This window comes from Geospiza fortis, unplaced genomic scaffold (assembly GCF_000277835.1).
Source record: "Geospiza fortis unplaced genomic scaffold, GeoFor_1.0 scaffold452, whole genome shotgun sequence".
Lineage (NCBI taxonomy): Eukaryota > Metazoa > Chordata > Aves > Passeriformes > Thraupidae > Geospiza > Geospiza fortis.
Genome location: NW_005054369.1, coordinates 2,750,123 through 2,761,894, shown reverse-complemented (window position 1 = coordinate 2,761,894; position 11,772 = coordinate 2,750,123). Strand labels below are relative to the sequence as shown.

Sequence of the window (11,772 nt, the reverse complement as noted above, 5' to 3'; positions counted from 1 at the left end):
ATAGTCAGAAAATACTATTAATAAAACAATAAAAAATAGTCAGAAAAGACTATTAATAAAATAATAAATTAATAAAAAAAGTCAGGAGAGAAGAAATCAGGAGATGGAATTGTGCAAATCCACCCCAGGGGCAGAGATCCATTAAAGTGCTGCTCACACCCCTCTCTTCCAAGAAGTTCCAAAGTTTTCCAAGCAGTTGTTGCAATCATTTTGCAGATAAGTGCAGCTTCACATTTCTCAACCCCAGCTCCAATAAAATCCTGATGCTTTATCCCATTTCCCTCTGCCAGACCAAAGGCACAAAAAAATCCCTATTTCTATCTGAATGCTGCAAAGTGCCAGAGGAAAACACCTGGATTTTATTCTTTATATTCTATAATTTGCTTTCATTGCAATTTATCCATCCCAGAAGAGAGAGAAACAACACTGGCAACACGTGGCTGGATCCTGATGGAGTCCATGGACTGATCCTGCACATCTTGGAAGTTTCTGGAATCTTTTTGGAGCCAAAAGCAGCTGAGGGCTGAAGCAGCTGAGCTCCTCTGCAGTCAGAGATGGGAAATGGGCATGCAGGAGGATCTCAGGGCTTGTGGGACACACCAGGAAGGTGAGGCCCATGGAAAATCCCAAATATCAGCAGCAGCACCTCCTGCCAACCCTGCTGCCGAGTCACCCTGCAGCAGCCAGTTTGTAATGAAATAGCTCAACAGAACGTTTTAAAATGGTTTTAAATGAAATCTGGTTTTAAATGAAATATTTCAACAGAATATTTTTAAACCAGCAGCAGTGAAGCACTGCAGCTGCAGCAGCACTGAGGATAATCTGCAGTGGCTTCACCTTGAATTTCCCTGATTGCTGCTGAGCACAGCTCAGAGCTTTGACCTGGGAGCCAAACCTTGGATCTCACCCTGCTGGCACTTCATAGTTTCTTCATCCTACCCTGCATCCTAATTCCAATACCATATTTTAAAAATTTATTAGTAATTACACTCAATTTGTTTAAAAGAACCCAAAAAATAAGGCTTTTCAATCTTTCCTTTCCTTCTTCTTTAAATCTATTAAATAACTTTAAAAATATTCCATTTTCCCTAAATATTAAAAAAATATTTTTAAATGGATCATAATAAGTAATCTAATAAAAAAATAAATATATAAATAAAAACATAAATGAAATAAGAATAAAAATAGAAAGCAATAAATAATAGAATAAATTAAAATATAAATAATCAATAAATGAAAATAAAATAGCAAAAAAAAAAAATCTAAATAAATCCTAATACTTAATCCATCCTAATATTTAATCTAATAAACTTCCTTTATATAATCTGCAATTTCTCTAAAATAAAAATTAATATCCAAAGGATGTTCTTGGGAGAACATCCCAGAATCCCAGGATGGTTTGGGTTGGGAAGGACCTTAAATCCCACGCAGTGCCACCCCTGCCAGGGACAGGGACACTTCCCCTGTCCCAGGTGCTCCAGCCTGGCCTTGGGCACCCTCCCAGGGAAGAATTCCTTCCCTAATCTCTGCTCCTTCTGGAGCTGTGGGCAAACCACCATAAGATATTTTTTTTCACCATGTAAGAATGTGTTTGCAACATTAAAGAATAGATGAGCATGAAAAGTTTGCATTTAAAAACTTTCCTTTTGTATTTTTGATTTAAAAGAAAACTGATGTAAACAGACCAGAAATACTCACATCAGCAAGGTTTGAAAATGAGGGGTAATTTTATGTAGAAAGGATTGCAGATCTCTCTGCTGCCCCCCTGGTTCATAACAAATAATGTGATTTTTCTCTTTGGTTGCTGTCAGGGCTGAGTCAGGGTCAGTGGGGGCAGAGTTGAGGAGGTGCTGATCAGGAAATATTTTCTCTGAGTCAGAGGAAACCAATCGCCTTTCTTCTGTCTCTCTCAAGATGAGGTGTGTCCTGTCAAACTGCAGCTTTAACTCCAGGGTTTATGATGTTTTTACAGGTAGCTGTGAGAAAAAAAAAGACAAAAAAAAGACAAGGAATATCATAGCCTAGGCAGAGAATGAACCTCAAGGTGACGAGCAAGAAAAAAGTAAATTATGGTCTCATTTACAGAGCAATTCCCTGAGCTGCAGGAGAGTTTCAATGATTTGAGGCATAACAATTTGAGCTGAGTCACCACAAACTCAATATAATTGAGTCAGGTTGCAAGGAAGGAACTCCAGGCTATTCACATGCTCTGGGTCTCTGCTATTCTGTATTTTTAAAGGGCTGCCTGCTCAATTCATCAGCATTGAAGGAGCTGAGAAATAATTCCCTGGAAGTTTTTACCAAGAAAAATATCAGCTCTTAAATATTGAATTTTTAAAGCCATATTTTACAGGGACAGGTGGCACTGCTGATGGCAGGAGGGCAGGTTTCAGCTCAGTTTGTTAGAAAAGATCCTTGGATTATAAAGTCTTGGACTATGTCCTGTGGAGAATAGAACTGTTGGATTAATGAACCCGGAGAGGTGGATCAGCCAAACAGAGCCTCCCCATATTTCTGTGGTTAAAGTTTAACTGGGTACTGAACAAAAAGTGAGGCAGGTTTCTTATTATTTTATACAGAGTAAGAAATTCCCCTTTATTCCTCAGAGCTTCAATCAAATCCTGACTGATTTCCACTATGTTAGATTATTTAGGAATAAAACTTAATTTAAAAAAATTATATTTATATATTCCTTTAAATAATAACCTCAGAGATATCATCAAAGTCTCAGGTAGTTTGAAAAATAAAATAAAAATCACAAGACTACAGAAATACAATCCACGGATTTCAAATCTAATTACTGCTTAAAAGTTTGGGATCAAAAAAAATCATGAAACCAGAAACATCTCAGTTCAATAACACTGCAGTGCAGAATTAATATTTTCCCAGGTATTTACTTCTGCTGAGAAATTCTTGGCTATTCAAATCCATAAAAAATTCAGGAATCTCTCTGGCATCACAGGACACTGCAGGGAAGCTTTAGGCCAAGAACTCCACAGATTGTGCCCTAAAGGTTAATTCAAAAAGCTCTGGATGATCCAGGAGCAGGGCTTCAGTATAAAGTGGGATAATGACATTATAATTAATAGAAACAAAAGATAATGGAATCTCTGTTACTCTACACTGAAATAAATTATTAATTTAAGTTCCAGGTTTCAGGCCAAAATGATGGGGCCTGAGTTTATCTGAAATTCTTGAAATTTGCCTCCAGTCTTTTCATTAAGCAATGAAGGTTCTGTTTGAAATTGTGTCCTGTGGTCACTGTTTAGGTCAGCTGGGATTAAAAAAATGAATATATTCCCTTGATTTCTTGTACAGAATAAATTTTTTCCAGGATTTCTCCCTGTACATATCCACTGCTTCCCTGAAATGAAGCCCTGCTCCAGGTTTTTGTTTCCTTCCTGACAAAAAGCAAAAGGCAAGGAGCTATTCTCTAAAAATGTATGGAATTTAATTAAGAATTAGAGGAATTTCTTAGAAAATAACCTATTGGCAGTGGACAGAACCTCCTCACCCCACTAAAAGCCAAGACCAACACCATGTTTTCTGAAATGTAAAGAATTCAAGAGGTTTCCCAAACGCATGGTTGGGTAGCTGCTTAGGCAAGCTGGGAATTTGAATGGAGAAGGAACATTTTACAACTTTATCATAACATATTAGGGAGAGATTAGCCAGAGATTGGCAGATTGCAGGCTGGCTGTCAGGATTTGAAGAGGAAGAAGCAGGGAGTTCAGAGCTGTCCAGGAGGAGCTGGGAATGTGCCAGAGCCAGGCTCTGGATGAACCCAGGGCTGGGATCTGGGAAGCAACGCCTTGGCCAGCACCATAAATCACCCATGGACAATTCCAGCGGCCTTTGCCAGGCTGCTTTGGTTGTCACCATGGCAACACCTTTTCCCCAGGGCAAAGTTCAATTATTTTACATTTTTATTGCCACTTCTGTTTGCTTAAAGTTTACCAGAACGACTCTGTGCTCGGACAGCGCCGAGGAGGAATCACCCTCATGGTACACGGGACTAAAGGGAACCAAATCCTCTGAACTGGGGGGAAAATCCGGGGAAAGATGCCATCCAGGAAGAAAACCTCCATGTTTGCCTCTGCCTTTTGCACCTGTGTGAGCTCCTTCGTGGTGATCTGCGTGGTGCTGGCCACCCCGCAGTGGGTGAGCAGCGAGGTTCGCTTCTCGCGCACCGGCACCACCGTCACCGTCAGCCTCGCCTACGGCCTCTTCAGCGGCACCTGTGAGCAGTTCGTGGATGCAGGACTCCAGGTGTCCAAAACCACCTTCCAAGGTAAGTGCTGGCACAGCTGGAAGTGGATCAGAGCATCCCAGACTGGTTTGGGTTTGGAAAGAACTTAAATTCCGTCCATTCCCACCCTTTCCCACAGCTTCCACCGTCCCAGGCTGCTCCAGCCTGGCCTTGGACACTGCCAGGGATCCAGGGGCAGCCACAGCTGCTCTGGGCACCTGTGCCAGGCCTTACATCTAACTTAAATCCGTATCTCACATTTCAATGTTATTTAAACTATTTTAAGATGCATATGTCCATCAGCAGCTCGAGTAAGATCTTAGCTTGGGTTGGATACAGGGAAGGAATTGGACTGGCCTTGGACACTTCCAAGGATCCAGGGGCAGTCCCAGCTTCTCAGGGGACCCTGTGCCAGTCCTTACATCTAATTTAAATCCATGTCTCATATTTCAAAATTACTTAAACTACTGTAAGATGGATATGTCCGTCAGCAGCACAAGTAAGAAGATCTTAGGTTTGGGTTGAGTACTGGGAAGGAATTGGACTGGCCTTGAACATTTCCAGGGATCCAGGAGCAGCCCCAACCTCCCTTGGAAACCCATTCCAGGGCATCACCATCCTCACAGACAGGAATTCCTTCCCAATATCCAAATCCAAGCCCAAGGTCTTCTTACTCATACCGCTGACGGACGCATCCCTCTTATCTCTCATTTGAAGTGAGAACAAGAATTTAAGTGGAGGATTTAGGTTGTATAAAATAAGACCCCAAAACCTAACAGAAATTCAACAATAACAACTTATCACTTGTGATCTTGGCCTGCACCTTGGAACAAGGGAAAACTCACAAAATGGGAGCTTTCTGTCAAATTGACTTTGATTTTCAGAAGTTCAGCGAGGAAGAGGAAAGCAACACTCGTCACTTAATTAAGGGATTTACAAACCTAATTCACCTTCCAATTTCATGATGTTAATTTATTGTTTTGACTTTAACCATTTTGCTGCCTCCTACTGAATTAGCCCCGTTTTGATAAAGGTTTGAAGTCTGCTGCAGGAAAAAGAACAAAACACACAAAACAACACATAAGGGGAGATAAACCTGAAAGCTGCTGCAAGGATCAAGGGTTTGCACTTATTTTATCTGCCTTGCTGCCTCATCAAGTTCAGAGCAATAATGCTGGTGACACGCAGGAAAGGGAGAAAAACCACTCAAAAAAAAAAGCTACCAAAAATATGAGCAGGTCAAGTAATTTAAAATATGAGATGTGGATTTAAATTAGATATAAGGACTGGCACAGGGTGCCCAGAGCAGCTGGGGCTGCCCCTGGATCCCTGGCAGTGCCCAAGGCCAGGCTGGACACTGGGGCTGGGAGCACCTGGGACAGTGGGAGGTGTCCCTGCCATGGCAGGGCTGGCACTGGATGTTCTTTAAACTCCCTTCCCACCCAAACCAATCTGGGATTTTAAGATTCTTTAAGAAATAATTTCATTTTTTGGTAGGCTGTTGTGAGATGTCCCAGCACAGCAGATCTAAACCTCCAGCCTAATAAATTAGGCTCTTCCCCAGCCTAATTTATTCCTGAAATTGCAGCAGCAGAAGCACCTGAATTCCCACAGTGGCAGAGCTGTGTTGCACAAACCAGGCCCCATGTTTGACTGGATTCCATTTCATTCCTGTTCTCATGAAACCCTGAGCACAGCAGCACTCCCAGCAAGAGGTGGAGCATGGATTGGTATTGTTACATAACAAGTACAAAATCCCAAATCGTTCCATCTTATTTTATTGCAGCCACAGCAGAATTACAAAAGTGATTTTTACAAGAGTAAATAGTAATAAAGAAATAAAATCATTAAATAAAGTCATTTATATGTGGTGGTAGCTGGCTGAAGCCCCAAACCTTGAGCCATGTGGGCAGCTGATTTTAATGTGGCTCTGTGGGAAAGGTGGAATCCTGCCCTGGGGAGCTGATGGCAGAGGAGGTTCCAGGCTGGCTGCAGTCCAGGGACTGTGCCCTGCCTTTGTCTGAAGCAGCTCCCACAGCCCAGTGCCAGGGCCTGGGTGTTGCCACCTGATCGATTTTATTTAATTAGAATTAATGAAATGAACTCCCAACATTGGTATCAGTGAAGGGTTTCAGTTCTCTGCATGGTCTGCATTGGTGGTGTTGGGCTTTCTCTCACCAGATTTGGGGTTTTGTGCTTATAATTTATGATCTCAACTCTCCCCATCAGGTACTTAGGGATGAACAAAATGAGTGAGCTGCTGGATTTGTGAGTTTCCTTCCACAGCTGCTGAAGGAAAGTGATGCTTTATCAACAATCTAAATCTGGGTTTTCCCACACCATCCCCCACTGGTTCTGTCGGGCAGCTATCCAGAATGAGAAGAACTGACTTGAAATTAATTCTTAGGCTCTGGAATAAGCATTATTGTTATGTTTTATATTATTTGCTGAAGAAATACTTCCCTGGGAGGGTGCTGGGCTGGCACAGGGTGCCCAGAGCAGCTGGGGCTGCCCCTGGATCCCTGGCAGTGCCCAAGGCCAGGCTGGACACTGGGGCTGGGAGCACCTGGAACAGTGGGAGGTGTCCCTGCCATGGCAGGGGTGGCACTGGGGGGGATTTGGGGTCCCTTCCCACCCAAACCAGTCTGTTCATTCATTCTGTTCCATTTATAATTGAAATAGGAAAAATGCTTCCTAGGATTCCATATGTTCTCTCTTCATATTCAAATTCATTTATATTCCTGTCCTCCTAAGGCAGGAGATGCATTTCCTTTGCTGATATCTTTAAATAAATGGATTTCCAGTGCTATGGAGGAACAAAGTGCTGAGCTTTCTCCATTCCAGCATTTCATCCATCAACAAGAGGAGCTCTAAACATCCTCTAAAATCACAGCATGATTTAAAAGCAGCTGTGCCCTGCCTGGGGGCTCTGCTGTGCACCCCACGTGCATTTCTCAAATGGCATTGTCGTATTTGGGTGTGGGAAAAGAAGGACAATCCCTGAAGGGTAAATCAAAGTCAAGAACTTGGGGGATTATTTTCAGCAATAGCCCAGGCTGATTTTTATCAGTGGCTGTTCAAAAGCAGATCATCAACAGCCTTTACCAAAAAAAAACCCCACAAAACCCAAAACAGACAAACAAACAAACCCTCATTTCTCTAGAAACCACAACATTCCAAGAAATTTGCCAGCATAAAGATGAAAGACAAAGGAATGTCACTTGTGGCAGTGCCCTGTGCATGGAGTGCCCAGCCAGGGTGGCTCTTTCCCAGCTTTAACAGAGCAATAAATCACTGCAGCCACTCCTCAGGCTCTGGGGATGGCAGAATGCAAAAGTTATTTAATAACCAGACTCCCCAGTGCCTTCCTGAGCTGCTTGAGTGATTTGTCTTACAGAGGAACCAGCTGGGAGGAAAATGTCAGTCAGAGGAGGTTTGGGCACGGCTTTGAGTGGTCCAAGTCAAACAGGGAGAGGTTGAGCCAGGCTCAGGAAGAACCACGCCCAGGGAGTCTGGAATGTCGCGATTTATCCAACTGCTGGCAGCCAGCAAGGCCAGCAACACCCAAGGAAGGCTTTCCAAATTTACCTCAGCACAGAGGAATCATTTCACTTTCTAACTTAAATATACTCTAAAATACACGACAAAAGCTTGGAAATGGCCAGGATTCATTGGTGTTCTCATCAGTTTCCAGGGATCTCCTGCAAAGTGGGGAGCTCTGTTGAACTCTCTCCTCAGGAGTTTTTGTTTGTTTGGGCTTTTTTCAGTGATTAATCCCTGATGTGTCATGGGTGATTGCAGAGCTGTAAAAGCTGCTGGGAGGGCTGACTAAGCTCAGTGAAAGTCTGGAAAAATCCTACCCAAACATGTAAGAATAAAGGATGAAAACTAGAAGAAGATACAGGAAATTAAGGAGAAATCTGACCAAACCCTGTTTTCATTCCAGAATTGTTGTTTCACTCAGATCCAGAGATTATCCAGCTGCAGGTTACCACTCAAAATATTTGAGTTTGATCCCACTCAAATAGATCAGCTGCAGGAGATTCCTTCTGTTTTCACAGACTGCTTTATTTAGGGATTTATAAAAGAATCAGTGGCCATGAAAAGAGCATTTTCTTTCAAGCCTTCAATCTTGTGCTGTTGCAGACATGGGTACAACAGCTGGAGGCTGCCAAAATGCCCCCCCCCTAAACTGCAGCTCAGTGTCAGACATAAACAAGATCAGTTAGGGGGTGCAGGAGGTGTAGCCAGGCAGTTCTGGAGAAGTTCTGAGAGATAGCATTAAGTGAGGCTGCCAGAGGGAAATTACACAAGCCTGGCTGGTTTGGCTCCAGACTTATTTCTTCTTCAAGAAATAGATCACAGGTGATGGCCAGGCTGCTTCAGCCCGAGTGCAGGGTACAACCTGCTCACTTCCATTCCGCTGAGTGATATCCCCTGGATGCCCTGCTTCCCTTTTCTTCCAGGAAAATTGCTTAAATTCACAGCTGATTTCCATAACACAGCCTTACCTGCCAGTGCCTCCGGCAGAAATTAACTTGTACTGCAGTATTAGATAAAATGTGAGAGGAATTCTCCTTTTCATTCCTTGCCAACAGCTCTTTTTATTATGTTTATCCCTCTTTATGGGGTTTTTACTCTTTTTTTTTCTGCTGTGATTCCCCCCCGTTATGCACTGCCTGAATATTTTGCAATACTGGCTCTGCTCAAGAACAGCACAGAAAGGGAATTTTCCTACTGAAGTCTGTCTCTCACAACATCTATTTGAGCAAAGCTCCAAAACGTTGTCACTGTATTTGTTACGACATAAAGCACACTATAGCTGCCTTTTCAATATTTAAATATTGAGGAGGGAAATAATTCACCTCAACAAAATAACACTTTGAGGGTATTACATTTGGGTTGAGTGTCTTGTTACCAGCAACTCATTGAGGAACTGGAGTGATTTAGGCAAAAATTGGTGGCAGTTCTGAAGGGTTTGACCACAAGAGCCATGGAACTACAGCAGGGAATGATCTGGGAAGAAGCTGGGGAACAGGAGAGGGAGCAGGATCTGGGATCAGGGCCACGTGGCCACAGAGCTCAGCCCTGTGGGAACCAAACCCTCCCCAGATCCCATCCTGTCCTGGTGGAAAACAGCAGGAGCTGCTCCTTTTTTTGAAAAGAAAGGAGCCAGTCCTGCCTGCACCAAGATTTTCCTGCAGGACACAGAGACAGATCCAGTCAGGAGATGAGCTCAACCATCCTCATCTGCCCATGGATGGCCACACTCAGATTTATTTGTCCTGCAAATGCACCTGAGCTGTCCAGGCAGCAGCTTCAGTGGGCTTTGGGAAGGTTTTCCCTGTCACATTTATTGCATTTATAGCAGCATGACTGCTGCTATTTTAAAAGGGAATACAACTGGAGCAGAGCTTTAAATTGGAGCAGAGTTTTAAATAGGCATTTGTGGAGGTGACCAGACACTGGCAGAGGAACACCCAGATTTCTGATCCAGTTTAGGCAGAAAATTCCTGTCTGGCCTCGTCCAGAGGAAATTTTTACAGAAGTGTTAAGGAACAGAAGTTTGCTGCCCAGATAAATGCAGGATTAGCAGGCAAGAATTTATTGCAGCCCAGGTACCTTCATCCCATGTGGGATTTGGGTTCATTGCTGTGTCCAAACCTCCTGAACTTTTTCCATCCCAATCCCTTCAGATCACCCAAACCTCTGCTCATTAGCTTTTAATTACAGCCCTGGCAGGAAGACACAAGGTTTTCCAACCCACCAGACTGGGCAGGGCAGGTTATCAGAGAACCATGGAATATTAATGTTGGAAAAGCTCTCCAGGATAACGGAATCCAGCCTTCAACCATGTCCCCAAGTGCCACAGCCACACACCTTCAGCACATTTCCAGGAATGATGACTCCCTGTTCCACTGCTTCCCCACCCTTTTCCTGGGAGCAAACTTTCCCAAATCTCCAATCTAACCCCCTCTGGCACAAGCTGGGTCTGTCTCCTTGATGCCTTTCTCGGGCTCACTTAAAAACAGAGGTCAGACAGGATTAAGGGAATAAAAGTGGGTATATTTAATATTTAATGAAAAGCCTTCAGGTACATTTCAGGACAAAGCCTCCCCAGGGGACTACACCCAAAAATGAATTTTTCATACTTTTATTAGTGTGGTCCATTGACATATCAGGGGTTAATCCTCCAATTACAGCTTCAGGTAATGTAGTCATTTACTCCAGTTTTCTCCTCTCCAAATCACTTTCATTTGTACTTTTTGGGCCCTGAGGCTGTAGGTGATGCCTGGAGAGGCTCCCTGGAGCAGAGGCTGGGTGGACTTAGGGAATAAAGCAGGGATTTATTCAAAGGCCTCACAGGACACACCTTGGCAGTACAAGAGCCTGGCCATAGCTCCACCCAAGAAGGACAATGAGTCACAAGTTTTCACACTTTGATCAGTTCTGCTCAATTTCCACGCTGGGTTCAGTGTCCAATTCCAGCTCCAGGTGATGCAATCCCACCCTCCAGGTTGCTCTCCTCCATTCCCTGTTTTTTGCACTTTTCGGGGCTGAAGCTGCAGTGGTGTGTCCTTGGTCTGGGGCTGGAAAAGGATTGATCTGTGTGCCTGAGCTGTGAGGAGAACGGCTGATACTTTATATGGAGTTTAAAAACGTCATATATACAAGACTATATAGTGTATATATATACTATATATAGTATGTGTATATATATTATATATATATAGTATCTATATATACACTATAGGTATATACACACTATACCATATATTTTATATATACTATATATATACTATATACACTATATATACAATATATACTAAGTACATTATATATAGTCTTACTACTGTGGTATATTGTAAATAGCATATATAGTCTTACTACTATATGTATGCTATATATAGACTATATATAGTATATAACTATAACAAGTTCAGAGTTAATGCAGTACAGAATCTGGAAAATATCAAAGCTAAAACTCAAGGCATCATTTGGTGCCCTTGAGTTTCAGGCCAAGAGGAATTGGTTTCTCTGACCAAATCATGAAGACAGTTAACGACACTTTTTATGGAGGTTAGAGTTATACCCTAAAGCAGTACAGGATTTGAAGAACAGAAAAGCTAAAACCCCAAGGCATCACACTCTCCTCTGTCCCTGTCCTTGCTGTGTTGCAGTCTCAGAGGCCCTGAGCAGCAGCAGCAGCAGGAGCCTGGTCGTGGCCACCATCGTGGTGCTGGTGCTGGCCCTGCTCAGCTCCCTGCTCAGCGCTGGCTTCACCTGCACCAACACTGTCAGCAACCCCTACCAGACATTCCTGGGACCCATCGGAGTCTACACCTGGAATTCCCTGTGTGGTGAGTGCCATTCTAGTCCTTATTTACATTATATATATATATATATATACACACACACAATTAATTATTATACTATTATTATATTATTATTTTATTATATTATTCCTTTCATATATATATAAATGGAATAATATAAACTATATTTTGTATAGTTTATAATTA

General features: G+C 42.8%; 1 protein-coding gene across 1 annotated transcript in view; it reads left to right on the top strand.

Annotated features, from left to right (window-relative positions):
• Positions 1 to 4,062: 4,062 nt before the first annotated feature.
• Positions 4,063 to 11,772, top strand: part of CLRN3 (clarin 3) — a 9,938-nt gene continuing 2,228 nt past the window's right edge. Inside the window, exons 1-2 of the mRNA XM_005424512.1 lie at positions 4,063 to 4,291; positions 11,431 to 11,610. Of these exons, the coding sequence (XP_005424569.1) occupies positions 4,063 to 4,291; positions 11,431 to 11,610 (409 nt within the window). The remainder of the gene's footprint in view (positions 4,292 to 11,430; positions 11,611 to 11,772) is intronic.